The sequence below is a fragment of the Gossypium arboreum genome, chromosome 9 (assembly GCF_025698485.1).
Source record: "Gossypium arboreum isolate Shixiya-1 chromosome 9, ASM2569848v2, whole genome shotgun sequence".
Classification (NCBI taxonomy): Eukaryota; Viridiplantae; Streptophyta; class Magnoliopsida; order Malvales; family Malvaceae; genus Gossypium; species Gossypium arboreum.
This window is the reverse complement of record NC_069078.1, coordinates 88,722,418-88,748,397: the sequence shown is the minus strand read 5'-3', so window position 1 is coordinate 88,748,397 and position 25,980 is coordinate 88,722,418. Positions and strand designations below refer to the sequence as shown.

At 30.6% G+C, this 25,980-nt stretch overlaps 2 protein-coding genes across 9 annotated transcripts in view; one reads left to right on the top strand and one right to left on the bottom strand.

Moving 5' to 3' along the window:
- LOC108456722 (ISWI chromatin-remodeling complex ATPase CHR11-like) overlaps positions 1–17,966 on the top strand; it is a 75,338-nt gene extending 57,372 nt beyond the window's left edge. For 5 of the 8 annotated variants that reach the window (XM_053018746.1, XM_053018743.1, XM_053018745.1 and 2 more), the window contains exons 2-26: positions 11,588–11,873; positions 12,256–12,387; positions 12,469–12,575; positions 12,725–12,831; positions 12,929–13,026; positions 13,126–13,305; positions 13,384–13,605; positions 13,868–14,002; positions 14,084–14,366; positions 14,439–14,512; positions 14,717–14,937; positions 15,016–15,103; positions 15,186–15,279; positions 15,374–15,562; positions 15,650–15,681; positions 15,797–15,873; positions 15,965–16,054; positions 16,138–16,207; positions 16,312–16,366; positions 16,450–16,508; positions 16,578–16,743; positions 16,911–17,089; positions 17,185–17,400; positions 17,480–17,578; positions 17,672–17,966. In XM_053018746.1, coding sequence (XP_052874706.1) covers positions 11,667–11,873; positions 12,256–12,387; positions 12,469–12,575; positions 12,725–12,831; positions 12,929–13,026; positions 13,126–13,305; positions 13,384–13,605; positions 13,868–14,002; positions 14,084–14,366; positions 14,439–14,512; positions 14,717–14,937; positions 15,016–15,103; positions 15,186–15,279; positions 15,374–15,562; positions 15,650–15,681; positions 15,797–15,873; positions 15,965–16,054; positions 16,138–16,207; positions 16,312–16,366; positions 16,450–16,508; positions 16,578–16,743; positions 16,911–17,089; positions 17,185–17,400; positions 17,480–17,578; positions 17,672–17,689 — 3,198 coding nt within the window. In that variant the 5' untranslated portion in view covers positions 11,588–11,666 and the 3' untranslated portion in view covers positions 17,690–17,966. Of the gene's footprint in view, positions 1–7,859; positions 7,874–11,587; positions 11,874–12,255; positions 12,388–12,468; positions 12,576–12,724; positions 12,832–12,928; positions 13,027–13,125; positions 13,306–13,383; positions 13,606–13,867; positions 14,003–14,083; positions 14,367–14,438; positions 14,513–14,716; positions 14,938–15,015; positions 15,104–15,185; positions 15,280–15,373; positions 15,563–15,649; positions 15,682–15,796; positions 15,874–15,964; positions 16,055–16,137; positions 16,208–16,311; positions 16,367–16,449; positions 16,509–16,577; positions 16,744–16,910; positions 17,090–17,184; positions 17,401–17,479; positions 17,579–17,671 lie in introns of those variants that run through there. The other 3 variants (XM_053018742.1, XM_017755345.2, XM_017755344.2) reach the window with 3 other exon arrangements.
- A 498-nt stretch (positions 17,967–18,464) lies between these two features.
- LOC108456723 (serine/threonine-protein kinase PBL27-like) lies at positions 18,465–21,859 on the bottom strand. The gene is made up of 5 exons (XM_017755346.2): positions 21,269–21,859; positions 20,711–20,913; positions 20,439–20,628; positions 19,557–19,948; positions 18,465–19,461 (listed from the first exon to the last, which is right to left on the bottom strand). Exons 1-5 carry the CDS (start codon positions 21,411–21,413, stop codon positions 18,886–18,888), a joined length of 1,506 nt encoding a protein of 501 aa, XP_017610835.1. The 5' UTR covers positions 21,414–21,859; the 3' UTR covers positions 18,465–18,885.
- Between the last annotated feature and the right edge of the window lie 4,121 nt (positions 21,860–25,980).

Genomic DNA, 25,980 nt, shown 5'->3' with positions numbered 1-25,980 from the left:
GGGTTTCAGGCAATAAACTATTGTTAAGGTGGCGGATGATGGTTGGATGTATTTTGGGGTGTTGGCTTCCACTAATTGACAAACTTGTTTTCGTTCTCTGCAATCATTATTGGATAGGTGATGAATAAAAATAGAAAGAAAAAGAAAACCATAAACAAGTAAAAAACATAAAAATGCATGTGCAATGTGGGTTGTTTTTTCGTCACCTTTTTATATTCGCCTTTATTATATATATAATGTCTTCTGCATTTTCTTCAAATGGAACCCAATTTCTCTGATCCCAACAATTTTTCCTATTTGGAAACTAACTAATCCTATCCTTCTTTAACAACAATGATTCTGTTAATTGTTCGAATATATTAAAAGACGTATAAGTTTCATTATAAATATATATATGATTTTTTATATATATACAAGGGTAATATAATTTTAGCCTTAACTAGATTTATTTTAGTATTTATATATATTTGTTTTTGTTTTAGTACTTGAATTTGGTAACTAAAATCTATTTTAGTCTATGAACTTTAATTCTGTCAAAATTAAATAATACTATCAATGTTCTTAGAATATAATTGTATTGATCGATCAAATCGATTAAATCTAGAATCGATTGATATACTAATTCAAACAAAAAGATTGAACCAATTGAATCAAAAATTACTCGAAACAGGTAAAAAAAAAGAAGAAGATAAAAACCAATAGTTGAAAATGATATAACCAATTGAATCAAAAACCAATGGTCTAACTGGTTCAATCGTGAATCCATTTATTGTAACACTATATGTGACAATATAATATTATACTATGTCATAACCTAAAAATTTATATATTTTTAAAAATTTTCAAGTAATGATGGGACATAATCTCAAAATGCCACATCATCAAACTTTTATAATTCTAGAACTAAAATGAATCTAATTGTTAAGTTCAAGTATCAAAATGGAAAAAAAATACAAGCACCAAAGTGGATCTAGTTATTAATTTTAGGGACAAAAATTATATCATCCTATATATAAGGCTTTATTCACTATTTGACCCCTAACTATACCCATTTTCTTATATTAGTACCTAAACTTTTTTTGATCCAATTTAATACCAAATTGTGATTCCGTTACACTTTTTGGCCCTTACCATTAACGGTGTTAAAAAATTTAATAACCAATTAAAACACACCATGTGTCCCTGTTGACCATTGATGTAGCTAATGATGCAGTTGCTGATTGAGTGTCGACCAAATTGACTGGGCATTGACCAAGTCAAAACAATTAAAAATTGTAAAAAAATAAAATAAAATTCGTAAAAAATCGTTTCAAAGTCATCTCCCGCTGTTGCTCCATTGATTGGTTATAGTCCAATGAAACGAACACCTTCTCTCCCCTCACCTTCGGGTTGAACAGCTTGCTTTGCTTCATCAACCCAAACAACTAATCTCGTTCCTCCACATTGTGGCCATCTATCAGCTTCCTCATTTCCCTAATGTCGAATTCATAGTTCTCGAAAAGTTCAAGCGATAAGTAGCTTAAACAAGGGTTCGAAGATAAAGGGTTGGGGATAGCAATGGTGGGCAAAATAAGAGATAATGGGTGAGAATTTGGGTTCTTTGGAAAGCTCGTTCCATTGTGAAAACAGAGTTTTTTTCTTCTCCTTGTATTCTTTTAGAATTTGCAAAGAAAATTGAAGAAGAATTATCTGATTTGTTAATTTTTTTACAATTTTATAATTTTTAATAACTTTTTACAATTTTAAAATATTTTTAAAGTATTTGATAATTATTTACAAATTTTAATTTTTTTACTATTTTACAATTTTTTATAATTTTCAGCATTTTATAATTTTTAATAATTTTTTACAACCTTTCTTTATTTTTTTGTTTGGTCAACTTCCAATTAACGTGGTCAACACCCAACCAATGGAAACAAATTATATATCCTAATTGGCTGGTGATTTTTTTTAACACCGTTGATGACGAGGACCAAAAAGTATAACAAAGCCATAGCATAAGTACTAAATTAAAAAAAAATATATCAATATAAAAAATAATATAATTCAAAGACGAAATATTCAAAAAAAAAAACCTTTATATAAATAAATCTTGTGTTGTATGTCACTCTTTTGTCATTTATTGGCTCTCTAATCCCCATTACTAAATTTCCAGCTGGGAAAAGATGTGTATTTTACCAAACTAGCCCCGATCACAAAAGTTCAACAAGATGTCAAAGCCATATATAATGACTATAGATGATGGCATAAGAAAATGGCCCACCTATAACCTAATCGCATAAAAATATTTCAAAAGTCTAATTATAATCTTAATTCCTTGAAATTCAAATTTTAATTTCTCCATTTTGACATAATTAGTTATTTGTTTTATAATATTATTACTAAATTTAAATTGGTAACAACTATTAATTATTATCGTGAAACTAATAATGTAAAATTCAATTAACATATACATCAATAGAATATTTTAAAGCATATTTCTTTAAAAAAACTTACATCATTATTTTACCAACAATTAAAAACATTATCAATTTCCTACCAATAAAATAGAAATCAAATTTTAAGATAATGATGTATTGTTAATGAAAAGAAAAACTCATTTTATCAACAACAATTAAAAATATTATCAAATTTCTTACTAATTAAAATTTTGATGGTGAAATATTAATTGAGTCTTATCTAGATTTTTATGGATATTATTATTAATGTAGAATGACGTGAATTTAAGTGTCTTTGAAATATATTATCCTCCTATTTATAGATTCAAGAAGAGCTATAAATAATTTTAAATATTATATAAAAATATGATTAAAATCTATAATAATATTATTAATAAAACTTTGAATGATTGATTTGATTTATTGTTAATGAAAAGCAAAACCCATTTTATCAGTAAAGAAATCACAGCCAGCAAACAGAGAGGGTTACCTGACCTCGGGATAATAAAAAAAAACAAGATGGTCCAAATTCTAATATAATCATGAACCTAATCCTAATTCTCACCAAAATATCATTTTAGCATGTGTATGCTAATGAATTCTAGGGACGCTAGTTCGAGGAAATATTAATATAAAGTTTATAAAATATTAAAACACTAGTTGGACATTATGATGTGCCAGAGCGATTGCCTCCCTTATGCGAGACATAATAAAACGATAATCAAAAAAGGAAAAGAAAGCATTAAACGGCACCAGAAAAAAAAAATTGACAGTCTTTCGATTAAATTAAATTATTAATAAGTTTATATTTTGACCACATATTTTTATAAAATTATAAAATTATCATTAAATTATTCAAAAATTTTATGTAAGTCACTAAATTATTCAAAATTTTATCTAAATCATTAGAATGTTGAGTTTTTTAATCAACTAGTGAACTTTATGCAACCATTCAATGATCAATACAGTAGAAATCAATGCCCATCAACAAATAAAAAGAACATCTTAGATTCAAATAGGTCTAACAATCAATGTTGAGACCAAATAAGAAAGTTGTTTGAAATTTAATTCGAAAATTCATGATATTTAAAGTTGTTTTATGAAAAAAATTAAATTATAAAAGAGAAAAAGAATAAGAACTTTTAATTGATAGAAGCAATGCAAACAGAAAATGTCATACAATGACAATTTCGATAGCTCAATGAATTAAATGAAAAAATTTGAATAATTCAATAATAATTTTATAACTTTTTAAAGTTGAGTGATCAAAATATAAACTTACTAATAATTTAGTACCGTTGGGTATAGTTTACCTATTACAATAATTAATTTGATTTTGTATTTAGTTGAAATAAGTTCACGTCATTGCCATTGCAACAAAATGAACATTGATTCAAACGCCCTTAAATATTTTTTTTCCTTTAATTTAAAGATTTGAAGGATTATGGATAAAAGTAAATATTATGTGAATAAAATCAATTGGTAAGTAGTTGTGAAATGCATAATTGATCTGGTTAACTTAACTTCTAATTTATTTTTTTTATATTTATAAAATATGATAAAAGTTAATCAAACCCAAACCAACCTCCTATGCTTGTTTTATTTCTCATGATAGGAAGGAAGCAAAAGAAAAAAAAAATTCTGTTTAATTAACTGAATCCACTAATGTTAAGTCAATTAATCGATTAAAGTATGAAATTAATTGCTTAGGTGGATTTTTCAATCTTTTAACATAACCAACCCACCCTACTAATTTAAACTTTAAAGAACAGAATTTGGAAAAAAACCTGATAAAGGGCGTAGGAAAGAATACCAGTTAAAGTCTAACCTGCATAGGAAACGATTTTAGCTCATCAAATCTAATAAATAATACTTCATTACTGCATCAATAAATTCAGAACCAGATTCTGAAATTTCACATGAACCACGGTTCAAACCAAAATCAGTTTATCTCATGGCAGAACATTAATAAAAAAATTTTAAAAAAAAACGGTCAATTGACTTAAATTATCTAGCAAAAGTTAACTCAAGAAAGGAAAGAAGAGTAAAAATGGCCCCATACAAAGTATATAACTCCAACAATAATGTTGTTTCAGAAAAAACTCCAATAATAATGGAACGAAAACGGCAGTTCCTGTACAATGTGCTTTACAGGTAAAATTTTGCTGGCAAGATGACATTGTAGCAATAAATGATTTCATTAGGATAAATATCAAAATTAAATATAAATTTTAATTTAATGTGTATTCTTATACATTATATTTAATTTTGTATAATTATATATATAATTTAAATTTAATTTAATTTTCACAAATCACTAACAATATTATCAAACTAATACTATTTTACATTGATATATTACATATATAGACAACTATGTTAATCTAATATGAAAATAAATATATATATTCATTTATTTAAATATGTAAAATTAAATTAAAATCAAAATTTTATGTATAAATATGAACCACGACACTTTATATATAAAATTAATATACATGAACCATTGAACCAAAATTAATATATAAATTCAATGTTTATCCGATAATATTATCCATCTTGAAATTATGCAAATTATGGGTAATTTTTGTTTCTTCTGTAAACTATATTCCTTTGGTTATGTGTAAAAAGTCAACGCAAATGATTTAAATAAATGTCAAATATATTTGAGAAAATGAAAAATTCGAATAACATAAATCAGAGAAAGTTGTTGTCTTAGATTCAGCACCACAGTACGTACATGATTTTGAGTTAACCAAGTCTGAAATGACTGTTTCTGCTGCCTAATTTCTCTACACATAGCATTATACATTGAGATGATTAGCTACAACAGTTTTACCATGTTATCAGAGATAATGTATAAGAATATTCTCACAAAAAAAAAAAGATGAATAAGAACATGGTCTAAACATTTCAGTCTGAACAAGAAGAGCTGAATTTCTCTTGCTTGATGAGTAATCAATACTTTAGCACAAAGAATCTTATTGATAGAAAGCAAAAATTCAATGATTATGTCACAATCTCTCATTGATAACTCAAAATATTCTTTTTATCATCCTAAACATTGCTTTAAAGTAACTATGATTAAAACATACAAACAAAATTGTTTAACTATTTAACAAGTTAAATCATTGTGGATTACATCGAATCTCGGCTCTTTATGTACAGCCAGGACCTAAAAGTTTATTCTTATGTAGAGCCAGGACCTAAAAGTGGGTATTAATCATGCTCTTGTTCATAAACAAACAAAAGTTTTGTGGATTGCACCAAACCATTTACATTAATCCAGCTAATTCTTCCTCCTTTACCATAGATCACTAGGGAAAAAAATCTCCTTCTTGCCATTCTTTAAGTTAAGTACTAATCAATTTACTGTCACACTTTGTTTTATTGACCTATTAATGATTTAACTGTCAACTAGACCCCAACTTGTCCCCTCTGTGAAACCACTTCAAAAAAAAAGAGCCTATAAGATTGAATTTGGCGTCACCATCCCTTCTCAAACTTCCTAAATATCTCCTCAAAAGAGCCTTACATTCCTCATTCACTGTCCCTTTTTATCATAGCTATCATATAACTATTTAATTTACTTCAAGGATAAAAACAGTTGATAACATAAAAACAAATGTTGTTTATGCTTGTGATTGTGCATTCTAGGAGTCATCATAATGTTGTCTAGTGTTTCACCCCCACCACAATCATACCTAACTCATGAGTCACGTTTTCTTTTGGTTCCATTATGTTAGAAATTCAGATTAATGTTGTTAGTGCTACCTTGACTTGTTTTACCTATGTTAAACACAAAGATATGAAACGCCAAAGGATTTGAAAGTGTGACCTAATAGTTTATGCTTAATGCATGCCACAGCCACACACAAGTTTCTTCAAGCCGTCAGTAAAATTATGATGGAGGTCTTTTTAGTAAGAGTTAGATTGCATTTTATTTCTCTTACTCAAAAAATAAATAAATTGATCTCTGTATGTTACATCAAGAAACAAACTGATCATTCTCTTAAAAATTTCATTCATTTTTATAGTTAAAAATAGGTAAACTAGTTCCTATACTTCAACATAAGATATACTGATACGCCACGTGTAACTATTTGACTATTCCATTAGCTACATTAGTTTTCAATAGTAGAAATGGATGATATTTTTAACAGGAATAATAATTTTGCTCTTTGATCTTACATATAATGATCAATTTGCCTATTTTTTACGTAAACGAAATAAAATACAATCTAACTCCTAATACAAGAGTTTCTATAATGTTTTTACCTAAGTGGTGAAATAACTACAATATGTAACCTGACCGTGAATGTGCAATGAGACAAGCATTTGAAAATGGTCTGCACTACGGCATAAACCAAATGTATGGCTTTCAATGCAATTAGTATTTTATGTATAAACTTTATCGTTTACTAATTCTTCGAAGGCAGATTCCACATGGTTTAGTTGTTTAGACATTCAATTATTGACCAGAAGAGTGTCATCAAATTATCAGTTAAGGACAAATAAAGGTGGGTAGACATGCATGTCCCTGCAACCAAGCCAACTCTGAATACCGGTAAACTTGAATAAAAAATTGGAGCTCAAGTACAATCAAACATCTATTTTTGAGTTTGAATTTGGCTCATCTCGAGATATAATTGAGCTCGTGCTCGATTAAACTCGTTTAATACTTTTCGCACTAATGCTCAATTAAGCTCATACCTATTCAAGCTCAAACTCGGCTTGATAATTAAGCTTAAGATTAATAATATATACTAAGAGTAATAACATAATTTAATAATATAAAAATATTTAAAATATATATTAAAAATGAAAAAGTTTGATAAGGCTCATGAACTGTTTAAGCCAAGTATTATTAAGCTTGAATTTGGTTCGATCGATGACTCAAGCAGTTCAAGCTTGAGATCGGCTCAATAATTATCTAATCAAGTTTGAATTTTTTTGAGTTGAATTCTAATAGCATGCATTTTCACCTCTAGGATAGTGCAATAAAGTGACAATTTGATGTTAGCACAATCCCAATACACAAATCATATGATCGAAAACTTGAATATGCATCACAAAGAGGATCCAAAATAACTAAATAAATCCCGCTGACATCCAAAAAAGCGAAAGTGGTACCTTCAAGTTGGCGGGAGTTCTAACTCAAATTTCAGAATAATAATTAATTGAAAACTTAACAGTTAATCAACCTCCAGCAATCCATTCCCGTTCAAAACCACGTATTCTTTTTTCAAAAAGAATACCTGAATTACTCATATCTGTGAGGTTTCACCGTTTAAATTGGCATCTGAAATGGCAGAAATCGTAGAGAAATCAATGAAATTTTAGGCGAAACATCTCCAGTCAGTGAAACGAACGATTTGGTTAAACCTTTTTATGATTAATCTGCGATGACAACAAAAACGAAAACAGGGGGGGGGGTTGAGCTCGCAATCCAGAGGAAACAATGGGGATACGAATAATAAATTACTGGTTATTAGAGCCACTTGCCTTCTTTGAGGTTTTCTTCGCCGGAGAATCCTTTGATCGGCTATTGTCAATATCTGAACTTCGAGGGAGTTATTTTTTTTCGCGTTGTTTCGTTTTCATTCTCTTTCATTATTCAAATTTCGCTCTCTATTTTGTTACTGCTTTTTTGGCGGTGGAAATTTCGATTTCTATAAATATAACCCTTCATTTCCTTTAAATTTATCACTTTTTTTAATAATTAATTTATCACATTTTTAATTGTTTTAAGTTATCTCTTCATGGGTTTGACTATTCATCCACCTTAATTTAAGAGAAATTAAATGAAAATATTAAATTTGAAAAGTAAATTTAAAAAATAAAACTTTTAAAATATGAGTTAAACGTTTAGTTCGACTTATTTTTATATGCATAATATGTTATTTCTATATATTATATAATTTTAATAATATTTAATATTATAATATAAATATTAAAAATGTTAAAATAATTACATATAAAATATTAATAAATGCAAATATATAAAATTATTTAAAATAATAAAAGTGTTTTTAATTCAAAATATATAAGTGAGTTTAAAATGGGTTTAGGTTAATTATTTATAAATATAGGTGGACTTGAGTAAAATTTTAGACCTATACTTTGGTCAAGTCAGGTTTGAGCAAGTTTAAAATATGTTGCTATCATGCTTAAGTTCAACTCAGCTCATGAACACCTCTAATGTGAATTGAATATTATAATATTCGATTGTGATATGTGGATTTTAGTCTAATTTACTGACTTTAGTTTATATTGTACCAACTTTTAATATGTTTGTGTTGTAATAATTTAGTACTTGTAATTAATTAGATAACATATGTATTATACTTTGATTGTATTGTATTTGTAACACTTAAAATTTTAACTAAACTATTTAAAAGTTAAAACAATTGATATTAAAATCTAAAACATTTAACTTGTTTGAAAAATTAACTAGAATATTTAAAATAGAATTCAAAAATTGACTTCAAAAATACGTGTGATAGGTTTATCGGTGTATAGCATGACCCCGAAGGCCCTCCCGAAATGTGGGAGGTTTTGGGCAAAAAATAGGTCTGAAAAATGGGCTTGGACAAAAAAATAAGGCCCGTTTAAAAAACGAATCGAGCCTCAAGTAATACATTTTTTGCTCGAGCTTGGCCCGAATTCACTAAATGATAAAAAATCTATTTTTTATTTTTGATATTATTTTATTATTGTTTTCTCTTATTTTACTATCATTTTACTATTATGTTGATACTATTTTGTTTATTGTTTAAATATTGTATAAAACTTATTTTATTGTTAATTTTTTATTATTTTAAAGAGTTATTATTTTAGAGACATTTGCTTGTTAAGTTGCATATATTTTAATGTTATTTAAGTATACATATTTTTAAAATTATATAAAAATTAATATGGGCGAGCAAGGTTAGGCCTTGGCAAAATTTTAGTTCAATTTTTTGGGCCGGGATCGGGCCTAGTAAATGGGCCTAAATTTGTAGTTGAGCCCTACCCGACCCATGCACACCTCTACCGGTGTATAAAGAGTAGATTTTTTATAATCTTATATAAGAAGTATTTTATCCAATAAGGTATAAGTATGATTAATAAAGGTGAATGTTTTGAGTCTTAAGCATCCAAATTTGAGATTTACTTTGCACAATTATATGCACGGGTCTCTGAGTCCATTATGTGTCGTTGTCATGCATGGGTTTTAGTTTAGTTTATTGGCTTTATTATGGATTGTACTAGTTATTAGTTTAACTATTTTGTAATAGTTTGATTCTATTTATCATTACTCAAATGGTTTATATTGTAATAATTTAATACTTGTGGTTACTCAAATATTTATTTGTATTGTACCTAAAACACTTAAAAGAATACTTATTAAACCCTCGTATAAGAAAACTTAAATAACTCGAGAGCATTAGAAAATATAAAGTGTTTGACCTTGAAAATTTAAATTAATTAAAATTACAAGTAACTCAAATTCAAAATAATTAAAATCTAAAATAATTGAACTTACAATAACTTGAGTTTAAAAAGCTCAAGTCTTAAACTTATATAGCCAAACCTAAATTGACTAGATCTTAAAATAAATTAAACTCAAAATAATCCAACATTCAAATTATATAAACTGGAAACCAGCAACATACGAAGCGATTGAACTCCAATCTAAATGAGTTGGACTAGATTGTCCAGGCTGAATTTAAAGGTTAAATAAATAAAAATAACCGCTTTTACCACTTGAGGACCGCATAGCGCGGTGGATTAGCGCGTTTGACTTCGTATCAAAAGGTTTTGCGTTCGTCCCCAACCGTGGTCGATGGTTCTGTGTTAAGAATTAATTTTCTTTTGGCAACTGGAAATGTAAACTTGAGACAATATGATTTTATTTTTCTTTTCATTGTAATTTAGTATATTTTGCATGTTTAAATATCTGTTCTCGTCATAACATTTTTATAATTAATTTAAAATTAGTATAACATTATTGTTGAAATTTATATTTTTAAAGCATACAAAAATAATAATATTATAACAAAATTAAAACACGATTTTAATGTGCGGATCAATTTGAAATTTATATTTTTAAAGCATACAAAACAATAATATTATAACAAAATTAAAGCATGATTTTAATGTGTGGATGAATCCTTTTGAATAATATAAATTTAAAATAAAAATAAACAATATTAAATTATTCAACTTAATTAATAATTTTAAAACTTATATTTAGGTATAAATATATTTTCAAAGATATAATAAAGATATATTTGGATGTATATATAACATATCATTTATTTTTATCAAAATAACATATAATTACGAAATAAATTAAAAATCAGACTATATATTAAAAATATTTAAATATATATAATTTATTAAGAAATAAAAAATTAGATTATAAATATATATATTTGAAAAATTTTAAAACTATTGATAAACTCAAAACATCACATAGCAATACCAAAATAAAAAAGGTACATAACAATACCAAAATAAAAACGGTACGTTGATTTCTACAATACTAACTATTTTGGGATGGATAAAACATTGGATTACTATAATATTTCCTGTGGATTCAGGAACCAAAATCAAAACTAAACTGTGGAACAATAATCATACCCACCATATTAACGATTATCTATTTTCTTTCATCACCTTAACTAATCGTCAAGACGGAGGGAGTTACCAAGATGTGTGCGCATGACATGCTAGAAAAGGTATATGATTCTCGCATCTTATCGCCAAATTATGCTTGATTGCATTCGCGCAGATGTCCAAGATGAACAAAATGTAAACTAATAACCAATAAAAAAATTCTAAAATAAAAATCTGTCTGATTGGAAATTTTGCTATGAACGAAATATCATCCGCAGTGCATCGAATCCAAGTCACTAACTGTCACGGCACGACCCAAATTTCATGTTTCTCCCATTGAGTCGATTGGCTCACGCCCCGAGCCTCGAGTCAGCGGGTTAACTAGGCGGGAAATTCTTATTTCCTTATACTTGGCGGGAAATTCCTCATTTGACACTCGATCCACTTCAAAACATTAAGATCTCCACTTTACTCAAATCTAACGGCTACGATTTCACCAAACATCGTCTCTCTCCCATTTATTTTGGAGCGCCTCGTTTCTATGTACGAAAAAGTGGATCTCTGCCAAAACAAAAGGGAAAACACACAAAGGAAAAAAAAAATCTCTTCGTTTGAGAGAAATAGATGGCGAAGTTATCGAAACCGACGTCGTCCGATGAAGCATTATCCGATGGTTCCAGTTCATCGGAAGAAGAGAGGATTGACGATCAGATCAACGGCGATGAAGACGATGAAGAAGAGCTCGAAGCCGTCGCTCGTTCCGCCGGTGCTTCCGATGAAGACGAAGATGATGACGCTGCACCTGATGCAAACGCGGATGATGCTTACGAGGTAGTTTTACTATTTCCCCCCTTATTTCGTGTTCGATTTTTTTTAATGATTTTTAGTTGTTCGATCTAGCTTTCTGCCAAGAATTGAAAATATGCTCTTTAAGTTTTTAGTGTTTGCACTTCATTTTGATTATTTGTAGGTAATTTTATGGATTTCCCCTTATGTTGCTTTCGAATTTTTATTAATTTTAATTGTTTGATCTAGCTTTATTTTTTTGGTTATTTGTAGTTAAGGTCTGCTGATAACTGAATATTTTTTAAGATTTTAGTATTTACACTTTAATATGATTTTTGCTTCTAGGATTTTTAGTAAGCTGCTGAGAACATCTTCATTGTTTATATTTTATATTTTATGAGTTTTGAGAGTATTTTTTCCTTTGTAGTATGAGTCTAACGGGGCTGAACCAGATATTAGTAAGCGAGAAAAGGAGAGGTTAAAAGAAATGGAGAAACTAAAGAAGCAGAAGATTCAGGAAATATTGGATGCTCAAAATGCCGCCATTGATGCTGATATGGTGCATATTATAGGGAAAAAGTTTCATTTCTATTAATTTGATGTGTAATTCATGGGCTGATGATGTTTGGTTTAATTGTAGAATAACAAGGGGAAGGGGCGTTTGAAGTATCTTTTGCAGCAGACGGAGTTGTTTGCTCATTTTTCTAAAGGTGAACAATCATCATCGCAAAAGAAGGTGAAAGGAAGGTATGCATGTTCTTCTTTTTGTTAAGGGTGTTGAAATGGTGATTTCTCGTGATTGTGGTGCTTTTATGATATTACTTATTGTAACTTGGAAGTGATGGGTGTTGTTTTCTATTTGGTTTTTAATGGTTTCTTTCACTTGTTAAATTTAGGGGACGTCATTCATCAAAAGTAACCGAGGAGGAAGAAGATGAAGAGTACCTCAAGGAGGAAGAAGATGGTTTGTCTGGAAACACGCGATTGGTCACTCAACCTACTTGTAAATTCTCTGTGAAACCCTCAGTTGGAAAACTCAGTTCAACTGGTTTCTTAACTCTTTTTTATGTTCTTTGCTTTTTTCTTTCCTCACTTGTCAGGTATTCAAGGAAAAATGAGAGACTACCAACTTGCTGGTTTAAATTGGCTTATACGACTGTATGAGAATGGTATAAATGGAATTCTTGCTGATGAAATGGTATGTGTCATAGCCATGGATTTTAATAGTTTGCATATCGCAATAATCTTGTCATATGTTATTAGCTGATGTTTGTTTACTAATATTTTTTAACAAAAGGGTCTTGGGAAAACTTTGCAAACTATTTCTTTATTGGGCTATCTGCATGAGTACCGGGGAATTACTGGCCCTCACATGGTTGTTGCTCCAAAATCAACTCTCGGTAACTGGGTGAATGAAATTCGTCGATTCTGCCCAGTCCTGCGAACTGTAAAATTTCTTGGGAATCCTGAAGAAAGAGTAAGTTGCTTTGTGCATGCTTCATTGATGACTATTTTTGCTCTTCATTATGATTCTTATGTCTTTTAATTTTTACAGAGATACATTCGTGAGGAGCTACTTGTTGCTGGAAAGTTTGATGTCTGTGTCACAAGTTTTGAGATGGCCATTAAGGAGAAGTCTGCCTTGCGCCGTTTTAGTTGGCGCTATATAGTTATTGATGAAGCCCATCGGATCAAGAATGAGAATTCACTTCTTTCAAAAACAATGAGGCTCTACAACACTAATTACCGTCTTCTTATTACTGGTACTCCACTTCAGGTATGAGTTCAATGTTATTTGCTATGGAAGTGCTTACTGAGTCTTTTAGTCTCATTCCATTCATGACATCTGCTTTGCTCAGTTGCCCTCTAAATACCTATGCCATTTTCTGGTACCGAACTTGTTTAAGTTTAATATTTGATTGATCATGTATCATGCCTCCTTGTTTGGATAAGTTTTTGTTGCCAACTGAAAAGATTTTGATAATTCTTTGTATTGTTGATTACTTGCACACGTAATAATCTTGGTATTTTTTGTGCAGAATAATCTCCATGAGCTCTGGGCTCTTCTTAACTTTCTACTGCCAGAGATTTTTAGTTCGGCTGAAACTTTTGATGAGTGGTTTCAGATTTCTGGTGAAAATGACGAGCAGGAAGTTGTTCAACAACTTCACAAGGCAAGTTAAAAATCTTATATCTACTCATGGCTGGCCTATGTTTTTGTACAAATAACTAAGATTCTTGTCCTGAATCTTTAGGTTCTTCGGCCATTTCTCCTTCGAAGATTGAAATCAGATGTTGAAAAAGGTTTGCCTCCCAAAAAGGAAACTATCCTGAAAGTAGGAATGTCCCAGATGCAGAAACATTACTACAGGGCTTTGCTGCAAAAAGATCTTGAAGTTGTTAATGCTGGTGGAGAGCGTAAGCGTCTTCTGAACATTGCAATGCAGCTGCGTAAATGCTGTAATCACCCATATCTTTTTCAAGGTGCTGAACCTGGACCTCCATATACTACAGGGGACCATCTTATAACCAATGCTGGTAAATTTACTTCCCGGAACATATTGAATCAAATTTTGATAAATGAAAGATGATCTTACTATTTATTTCCAGGCAAAATGGTTCTCTTGGACAAGCTACTGCCAAAGCTAAAGGAGCGTGATTCTAGAGTTCTGATATTTTCTCAGGTAATTTTGAGGGTTGCCTAAAATTCTCCATTTGCATATAATAGATACCTCTGCAGTGTATATGAAGGTGCCAGTTATTGCTCTACCTTTCCTTGTGATTTTCTTCTAATTTATTTTATTTACATAATTTTCATTGTTTGATGCTTCCCTTTATTTTCCAAGTTCTGTATTTGTGATTTTTCCGTGGGAATTTATTGTATTCAGATGACAAGGTTGCTGGATATTCTTGAAGATTATTTGATGTTCCGTGGGTACCTGTATTGTCGGATTGATGGTAATACGGGTGGAGAAGACCGTGATGCTTCTATTGAAGCCTTTAATAAGCCAGGAAGTGAGAAATTTGTTTTCTTGTTATCAACTAGAGCTGGAGGTCTTGGTATTAATCTTGCTACAGCAGATGTTGTCATCCTTTATGATAGTGACTGGTAAGCATCTTCCATCATTTATTATATATATATTTTCTTATACCTTGTTGGATTGGTGATACAAGGGGAACCTTGCAGGAATCCACAAGTTGATCTGCAAGCACAGGATCGTGCTCATAGAATTGGTCAAAAGAAGGAAGTTCAAGTGTTTCGCTTTTGCACGGAGGTCTGAAAATTCTCATTGTATGCCAGTTGAGAAGTTACTCTATGCTAAAGTAGACTTATTTTTTTTGTTTATTATGGAACAGTACACTATTGAGGAAAAGGTGATAGAGAGGGCCTACAAAAAGCTTGCCCTAGATGCTCTGGTTATTCAACAAGGACGATTAGCAGAGCAGAAGAGTAAGAAGTTCCTTTGCATTGCAATTATTTTTCTTGATGCAATAATTCTCTGCGAGCATATATCTGTATCATTTCAACATCTTGTTTTATGCAGCTGTTAACAAAGATGAGTTGCTTCAAATGGTGAGATTTGGTGCTGAAATGGTCTTTAGTTCCAAGGATAGCACAATTACAGATGAAGACATTGATAGAATCATTGCCAAAGGAGAAGCAGCAACAGCTGAACTTGATGCCAAGATGAAGAAATTTACAGAGGATGCTATTAAATTTAAGATGGATGATAGTATGCCTCTCTTGCTTTCTGTGTTTTATTTTATTTAATGTTCTTATAAACAATCATTTGGTTTCTGACATTCTTCTGTCTCTGTAGCTGCTGAATTGTATGATTTTGATGATGAAAAGGTAAAAGCATCCTTCTCGCATCTTATCCGTAATCTTTCTGTTTGATTTCTTCTAAGTCTAGTGATTTACATTGCCCTTTATTGATGCCTGGTGCTTTTGCTTCTTCTGGATAAAGGATGAAAACAAGTTTGACTTCAAGAAAATTGCAACTGAAAATTGGATTGAGCCTCCAAAAAGAGAGCGAAAGCGGAAGTAAGTCTCCTTTTTCAGCATTTCTACTTAAAGTTTGCATTGCTCATCTTTTATCCGTATTTGACTTGTATTTCTCATTTCCTTTAATCAGTTACTCAGAATCTGAGTACTTTAAACAAACCCTGCGCCAAGGTGGTCCAGCAAAACCAAAGGAACCTCGAATTCCTCGCATGCCTCAACTGTAAGCCCTTTCTGAAACTTATATTTTGTTAATTACGTTGCTTTGTTAGATATTGTAGCTAATAAAATATTTCAATTTCTCAGGCATGATTTCCAGTTTTTTAACACTCAGAGGCTAAGTGACTTGTATGAGAAAGAAGTGCGCTATCTTATGGTATGAATACATAGAGCAAATACAAATTTCCATATACTGCATCCATCAATTCCTTCTTTGTTGTGATTCATTTTCTGATTTAATTTTTTACACATTAAAATCAGCAAACCCATCAGAAGAATCAGATAAAGGATTCAATTGATGAGGCTGAACCTGAAGGTATTGTACTTTTCCCATATAAGCCGTTGCTTTATGTTACGCGATCTTCTTTGTGCCTATTTGACCAAGGCTCTTTTATCTAGAAGGTGGAGATCCACTAACTGCTGAAGAATTGGAAGAAAAGGAACAACTATTAGAAGAGGTGAGTAGAATGCAGTGTTTGCTATGTTCATATTATAGATTACTTGAACTTAATTTTTGAGTGCATCAGGGGTTTTCTTCATGGAGCAGAAGAGATTTCAATACTTTCATAAGAGCTTGTGAGAAGTATGGACGAAATGATATAAAAAGTATTGCTTCAGAAATGGAAGGCAAAACTGAGGAGGAAGTTCAACGATATGCTAAAGTTTTTAAAGAACGATACAAGGAGTTAAATGGCAAGTGATACTGATACCATGCTATTTTTTACCTTGTTTGGGTTGGTTTCATGTGCCTGTAATTGTTTCCCTAGCTTTCTTTAAAATGATTTGAAGTAAACATACGAATGTGAATAATGCACAAGATTTAAATGCTATATTAATTAGTGAGTTTTATTATACAACAGATTATGATAGGATAATAAAGAACATTGAAAGAGGGGAAGCCAGAATCTCTAGAAAAGATGAGATCAAGAAAGCAATTGGCAAGAAATTGGATCGCTACAAGAATCCATGGCTGGAAATGAAGATCCAGTATGGTCAAAACAAAGGGAAGCTGTACAATGAAGAATGTGATCGGTTCATGGTGTGTCTTTTAATCTTTTCCGTCACATGATTTATTTTTGGGTTCACCTTAGTTTTATTTGTGTTATTTATGCCTGTGCATCATATATAAAACAGATATGTATGGTTCACAAGCTTGGATATGGGAATTGGGAGGAATTGAAGGCAGCATTCAGAATGTCTCCTTTGTTTCGATTTGATTGGTTCGTTAAGTCACGGACAACTCAAGAGCTGGCAAGGAGATGCGATACCCTCATCCGGTTGGTTGAGAAGGAAAATCAAGAATATGACGAGAGGGAGCGACAAGCCCGCAAGGAGAAGAAACTTGCCAAGGTTCAATATATCTTGCTTTTGTCTTTAAAGAGATATATTTCATGGGTTACTATGTTTATTCTAGTTGTTTTTTTTTCAGAACATGACACCATCTAAGCGAGGTGGGAGGCAGCCGATTGAGAGTCCTGCTCAACCGAAGAAACCAAAACAGCTATCAATGGATGATTACGTGATCTCGGTTCGTTTCTTACTGGAACTTTTTAGAATTTGGTGATGAACTTTGTTTCTTTATATCCTTTAATATTAAAGTGGTATTCATCTCAATTTGCAGGGAAAAAAGAGGAAATGAAAAGCCTCAGATTGTTTCGGACTAGGGTATAATTCTCGACTTTTTGTATGGACTTGACTTTAGAATTATTCAACAGAACTTATTATCCCGCACTCCTTGAAAGGTCTAATTAATATCTTTGATTATTAGGTTATGGAAGTTGTATAAATGAGAGTATACTACTAAGGTCATTTTTTTAAGAACAGTAACCATGTCCCTCTTCTATGATAATAAATACTAGAAGAGGAAGAAGTATGGATTTTGCCCAATTCATTTATCAAGGGATTGAACTCGTTAATTTTCATCTTATTTCTAATTTTATTTAACTTGATTTTATCATAAAACTTCAACTCAATTTGTTTTGAAAATTTTAATTGTTTAACATTGATTAGGGGTAATGTTGGTTTGATCTGGTTTTTTGAATTTTTTGAACTGTTTATAATTTGGTTTATTTTATTAAAATAAAGTTTATTTTATAACTTTTGAATATTATTTCATTTTCATATGTATTTTTAAAAACAATAAAATTTCAAGAATTTTAAATTATTTTTATTATTTTAAATATGAAGTATTTATTTTTACATTATAAAAATATAAAATTTGGATGTTATAAATTGTCCGGTTTGAGTTGGGTTTTTAGTTTTTCTTGCTATCGTTTATAGTCAACGACAGCGATCCAACTAGTTCGCCATTGATAACCATGATAATCAGAAAACGACAGTTTACGGTACAAAGGATGATTATGAATTTATGATGATCAACTTGTTTGCCGCTGTTAACATAATGATGAAAACTCTTTGTATAAGCTGAAAACAGAGCTCACACATCCATACATAAGAAAGAACTGTACCATTACAAAAGATGCAAACGCCAATTGAGAGACATCCCATACAAAACCCACATGAATCTCAATATCTCCTGCAACATGAATCTAAAACATAAAAAGGCCCTAGAAACATAGATTAACATGTTGCATACAAGTACCAACATTACCTGTTAATCCCCGAAACTGATCAACCGCTCTTGGTCCTGTCTTTGTGGTGTTTCTTCCCTTAACTACAAGAATGATTATAGGACAAAAGCAAACAACAGTTGAAGTTTGGATGACAGGTAGAAATGGAGACTTGAAGTAAGGATTCCACGTTTGACGATCCTTGAAATGATGCAATATGTAGTTTTTTCATCGAAAGAGCAAAATGGAAAGGATTTCAGCAACACTAGTCGTTTGTACCATCAAAGCTTCCCATTGCGTTTGCTCGTTTTTTCTCCCTCAAATTCTCACCCCATACTTTAGCCTCTGCAACGGCGCGTTCCCTGTCAAGGTCACGATTACGTTCCCTTGGTCTTGAAGTATTCAGAGGGTTGTCTCTGTGAGACTCGTGCCGTTCTGAATCATCTAAACCCCATTTCCTTCCTGATCCACCACTGGTTTCGTTCCTACCTAACTCTTCTCCAGTGCTTGATTCCCTAGCGTGATTCCTCTTCCTGTAATCAGGTGAGTTTCTATGGCTGTGCTCTTTCGGGCTGTCCAATCCATCTTCCTTGGGTCTTGGAATCGATGGACCAACTCTGTTACTTTGATTGCCAGGAGCATTTGGGTCGTAGGTTTGTGATGCCAAGTATGTAAGGGCTGTCACAACATCGCCTATTAGAGGTCTTGTAGCAGCTTGTTCTTGTAAACACATTGCAGCAACTGCAAGAGCTTGGTACAAGCCTCGCATTGGATAATGACCTTGGAGTAACGGGTCAGCCATTTTTGGGAACTTCCTACGGTCTTTGAAAAGTGGCCGTGCCTACAAATGAAATAAAATACGACACTCATTCTGCATAAATAAGCATAAGATGTTGGAATTTGGAATCATGGCAGGCAGAAGAGAAAGATACTTACCCATGCAACGAGATTATGCTCTCCATGAGCACGTGTATTATCAATGGCCTTGCGCCCCGTGATAAGCTCAAGAAAGACCACACCGAAACTATACACATCAGACTTTAGGGTAAGTTGGCCGGTCATCGCGTATTCCGGCGCACAATAACCATAAGTACCCATCACTCGTGTAGACACATGGGTTTTGTCGCCGACGGGTCCCAGTTTTGCAAGCCCGAAATCCGATAATTTAGGGTGAAATCCTTCATGAAGAAGGATGTTGGATGATTTCAAGTCCCTATATATAACAGGAGGATTAGCTTTATCGTGCAAGTATTCCAATCCCTTGGCTGCACCGGCTGCAATCTTCATTCTTGTATTCCAGTCCAAAGGTTCCTTGTCCGGTGGAAGATCTGAAACAAAATTGAAACACAGTAACCATCGAGGTATACCAAAAACAAGATTTTCTAATACAAACCTTATATCACATTAATGAAATGAGTGTAAAATGCCACTGAAGACAAAACAACATATCTTGAGTGCGCAACCTTAAATACAATAGAATATCAGGAACACAATTTAAAAGTTTTTCTCATGTGGGATGTAAAAGAAAACAGACATAAAAGCTTGGAGGAAGAAAATGAGCACCAAAGCAACGGAATTTCTGGTTACATATTTGTCTAGCAGCATAAATGAAGCCAAGGTCAATCAGCAATAGGTCAGTTTTGCATTGAAACAAAAACCATTCTTGCTACGATTACAATTCTATAAGGAAAATATGGTTCAACCAAAGTCAATATGAAGCTTCATCAATAAATCCTAGTGTCTTTCAGTTTCCAAATTGACAGTGCAATAAAAAACCAAAAGCTAGAGGACTGCAAGTATTATGAATACCACCATTACCGTGTAAGTGATCCTCCAATGAACCCAAAGGCATAAACTTGTAAACAAGGAGGCGTTGGTCTCCGTCAGCACAATAACCAATCAAGTTGACGAGGTTTGGGTGGTGCAAGAGGCTAAGCATAAGAACTTCGACTAGAAATTCTCTATTTCCCTGTAGGCCGTTTCTATCGAGCTGTTTGACAGCAACAACCTGTCAAACCCGTAATTAAAAATAAGTATTACAAATCTTATGTTATGGTCATTAACATCTATTTAAAGCAACCATTACGAACCTGTCCTGTACTCTCCAACCGGCCTTTATAAACACGTCCAAAACCACCTTCTCCTAATAGACATTCCGGTCTAAAGTTCTTTGTAGCGGCGGCAAGCTCTCGGAAAGTGAATGTTTGTGCTGCAATATTCGCCATTGGTCCATCTTTAGGCACTACAGGTAGCTCCCTCTTAGAATCAGAACCATTTCGAGATTTCGATTTATCTGTTCAACCACAATAATAAAAGTCTCAAAATGCTTGTCTATAATCCTAAAATTTATTACTTTTCGACATCAAAAAAATTGCAAAATCACCAGCAATTCTTTTAACCTTTATTTTTTTTTACTGTATTCAATTGAATATTCTAAATTCTCACTCAAAATGCATTTACTAGCATTTAATCTAAACAATTACGGGTCTAAAATACTAAAATTCAAACTAACGAATTCATCAAAGAACCCTAAAGAAACCCTAAAACAAACATAATGTTATCAGATCAAACTAGCAATTTAATCACCAAAAAAAAAATTAAAAGCATCAGTTTAGCTAAGAAAATGAAGGAAAAAAACATTTTTTTACCTCTATTAACATGTTGAGACTGTGGAACTGAGCTATCTTTAGTTGAATCCTTCTTGCTCAGTTCTTTAACTGTGGTTCCACCATTATTGTTATTGTTATTAGCTTCCTTGTTAGATGATCCAAAACAAGGAAAACACCCACCCATAATCCAAAAAAAAGAAAAGAAAAAGAAATACCCAAGAAAATTCAAATAAAACCCAGAATTAAAAACCCAAAATTAAAGATAATTGTTCAAGAATTACTTCCCAAAACAGAAGGAAAAAAAAAACCATCCTTTTTGTGTATTTTCTCGGTTAAAAACCAATCTTTACCAACTCCTTTCTTCTTCCCCACTTCAAATCCTTTTGCTTTAGCTTCTCTCTCTATATATGATTTCAAATGACCATTAAAGACAAAAATCGAAACCAAAGTGGTGGATCAACAAATCGAAGAAAAAAAAACTTAATTTGTGTAAGAAGGTAAAGACTTAAGAGAAGGAGAAAAAAAAAAGGTTTAATTTGATGGAAATTAAAGAAAAAAAAAAAGAAAAAAAGCGGTGGCTTACGTAGAGTGATAGGTAAAAATTAATTTCCCAAATGGTTATCTTTTTTTAAAAACTCATTTTACCATAATTATTTAGATTTATAATTTTTAAAAGGTATATAAAAATAAATCATAAATATATCTAGACCCACGGCAAGATTTAATCGCAGAATAATTTGAGACAAAATTTAGAAATTTTATTTAAGAGATGGAAATAAAATTATAAAATTTTAAAGAGGTGACGATTAAAAATATGTTAAAATTTCAAATAATGTTATTAGTTTTTTGGAGGAACTAATATGACAAAATTTTTGTTTATTAAAAATTTAAAAAATAATTTTAATGATTTATATTATGAGAGGAATTAAATGAAATTTTTCCCATCCGATTGTCACCTTATTAACACCTGAATTACAATTGATATTGTAAACAAAAGTAATGTGAAAATTTTGATATTTTGTAGCTACAAAAGTAATTATGAAATTAATTAACCAATTAATAATTATCATGGTCGGAAGGGGAAAAAAAAAAGTGTGGGTCCCACTTAGAAGATGTGCTTTCCACACTTGTGATGGAAATTCTCAACACATGTTTTAAATTTTTTTAAATATATATATAAATAACATTTAAAAAAAGAAAAGTAGATAAAAAAAATAAAGGGGACTTCGATTGGGTGTGGTTGATATCTGTGTTTTCCTTTTTGGGTGTTTTGAAGTTTGAGCCGTTGGATGTAGATGTGTGATGGAAAAAAAAAATGCGTAGTGATGTCATGATGCTCGATCCAACTACGGTATTATTTAATGTTTTTTAATTACTTTTTTAAAAATATCCTTTTTGAATTTTAAATATTAGAATAGAATGTCAGTTTCTGACAAAAAGTTCTCTATTTTGTACGACTTCAAATTTTAAAAAAAATCATAAATCCAATATCTATTATTTTATATATACTAAACTTCCAAAACATTATTTTAAATATATTATTTATGTAAAAAGTATTTAACTTTTCCAAATCTATTTGCTTTTCTGAACCATTTTCAATTAGCCATATTCATTGATAATAATTAATTAATTATAATATTACTATTTCAAATATCTTTATTTTTGTTTAAATTAACACCATTTATGTAAAAATATTAACTTCCCAAATGTATATAATAAGATATTTTACTGTAAGATTTATATATATATAATATAATAATAAATTTAGTTACTCATATTTATATTATTTTTGGTCAATTTCACTCTTATTCTTTTAACTAAATTGGATTATTAATTTTTTAAAATCAAATCATTATTATTTAATAGAAACATTTTACTAAAATATTAAACTTTTTTTATTATGTTAGCGTGACAATTTGAGTGATAGTGATGTATATTTTATGTTGACATGACATTATTTATCTTATATGATACGGTAACAAATAATTAAAATAATAAACATATTCAAACAAATAAAAATATTAGCATGAAGTGTACGTAAATTACCATGTTTAAAATTTTAAATTTTCAATCGATATTTATGTCAAAAACAACAATTTAAATCTTTTAAAATGTTAATGGTTAAATTCAAAATTTTGTGGATGAATATAAAATAAAATTTAATACACATATTTTGAATTATATTAAACTTGAACAATTATATATAGTGTTAATATTATACACAAGTCTGATCCATTCAGAAACATGAGATAAAAATATAAAATTTATATAAAAATAAACAATAATTTTATTAATTTACGAAAAACTTGAGAAAACCATAGCATATCGAGGAAGTAGCTTTGATGCCAAGTTATCCATACATAAGTATCTCAGTACATTTTTTTTATTTTTTACTTTTTAAAAAAAAAATCACTATGAGACCTTTTTTTTTACTGTTTTGACCTTTTGGGACCATTTTATTTATTTATTTGTTTTTGCCTGCACCAACTTCGATCAAATGATCATCATATGAATTGAGCACCAATGCACTAATTATTCTCTCTTTTTCTTTTCAAATTAAAAATAAATTTTTGAAAATAGATCCCTCAAGAGTTGAGTTATGCATCCGGTTTGATAAATCCGGATTAGGGCTGGGTTTGAATTTTTTTTAATTTATCTTTTGATGTAATATTTAATAATATCAAAAATAATTTTATTTAAATTTAATTATATTAATATATTATATTTTAAACGGTAAACCAGTTATTTTGATAAATCGAATCGAAAAAACCAAACCCTAAAAACTTTTAAAACAGGACAAAAAAAGGTAGGTATCTTTTTCTATTTTAAGATAAAATGGAATAAATTCCATCACTCTTTAGACAAGATGAATATTTTGCCAGTACTTTTTACTGCACCATGGATGAACACAAGCATGCCTCACCATTAGATCTGCCCAACAGTCGGGTTCACCTCGACTTGAATAAGGATTTTCGTATCTTAAGCGGCTTTGGCTAAAATTCAATTTAAATAATTAAAATATATTTTTAATAGTAAAATGAGTTTTGAAAATATATTAAAACTGCACTTTGGCATAATTAATGCATGAATACTTTTACTCACCATAAATAAGCCAAATGAATAATGTTTTTATTTTATATTTTTCAAGGAGGTTGTAGTTTGAGATGCTGAAATTTTGTAATTCGAATATAATTTGAAATTATCTCCTTTAAGTACTCACGGGTTCCTTTAAAAGTGTTAAAATAGTATAATTTCAATTTGTGACATGAATTCAAGAGGTTAGGATGAGAATTTTTGTTGAGGGTCGACTTGTATAAATAACGAACAAGAAAATAGAGAAAATTGAATACACAAATATTTACTTGAAACACCCTCAATTAAGAAAATAAAAAATTATGGACAAAAGAAACTTCACTATGAGAAAGTAATCTGAAAAGTATAAGATAGAGTTAATAAAAAACAAATCTTGAACCCCAAATATAAAACCCTTTGACTAGAATACAAAGTTCTCTTATTTTTTAATTGTATGTTGTATTTTTCATTCACTATTCTAGGGTTACTAAAGACCTTTTTATAAGCCAAATTCAGGGGTCAGATATGATTAAAATATCCCAAATTAATTAGAGTTCGATTGGGCAGAGTTTAACTAAAGAAGAAATTAGGTTTATGTGAGAATATGTCACCATGTCGTGACGTCATATGTTGCGTTATCGGAACGTCAACGACTTTTTTTTGTCCAAAAATACAAGACACATTCCATAATTTCAAATTTTAATCAAATTGCAAATATATATAATGTATAGATCTATTCAAGAGTAAGATTAACCATCAAAGCGCTTGAATATCTATTTGAAAATTGAGAATATTTAGAAATAAATATGATTTCCAAAATATGCACTAGAAAAAAAAACTAATTTAAAAAATTAGTGTGCTTTAAACAAAAAGTTTGAAACCCATGACCCACCCAGCTTAGTAATTAAGCTTTAAACTCAAATATCAACCTCTAATATCTAATTGTTTTGTTCTATAAATAATAATATTTTTATTATAAAAATATTTAAATCCAAAATATCGTTTTATTTTTCGATACAAATTTGATGAATCCTATTCAACAAGGATCCCAGCGAGTAAAGTTGGAAAAATATATCACATAAATTATATTTTTTAAAAATGAAAATTATATGTTGGTGGGCTGGGCCAAGCCCAATATTTTTTCTAATTTGATCAAGGTTGGTTCAAAATTAAGCCCATATTTTAGGTCTGTAAGCAGGCTAATTTGCCCGGCCCATGCAAACACAAAATAAACCAAAAAATAAACCAAAAAAACCATAAACATAAAATAAATAAAATTATAACAGTCCATTAAATGTTTAAAGTCCAATTACATAGCCCAAACCCAATTACATAACTTAGACCTATTTTTAAAACCCAGGACCCAAATACAGGCCCAATAGGCCCAATGTATAAAACAAGAGCCAAGGCAGAAACCCTAGTAGCCTTGGCTTGCACCGCAACAACCCCAGCAGCCTCCAGGCGCCGTACAACGTTCGTGCCTCCACGTCAACAGCCTTTGTACGCCAGCACAGTCTTTGTACGATGCCAACGCACCCCGTACCTGCAAGAAGGACGAACACAACGGCAAATACAAACAAAAATGGCAGAACAGCAAATAGAAGGGAGCGAAAATTGTATTTGGAATTTATTTTCCTTTTTTTTTTTCTTTTCGGCTATAAAGCCATAGTTCTTAATAT

Excerpts from the sequence above, each read along its gene's own strand:
- LOC108456723 (XM_017755346.2), bottom strand. The coding sequence starts at position 21,413 with ATGGGTGGGTGTTTTCCTTGTTTTGGATCATCTAACAAGGAAGCTAAT. Across the intron at positions 20,914-21,268 it reads GTCTCAACATGTTAATAGAG|ATAAATCGAAATCTCGAAAT; the intron begins GTAAAAAAATGT and ends GTGGTTGAACAG. Across the intron at positions 19,462-19,556 it reads AGCATAATCTCGTTGCATGG|GCACGGCCACTTTTCAAAGA; the intron begins GTAAGTATCTTT and ends TTTCATTTGTAG.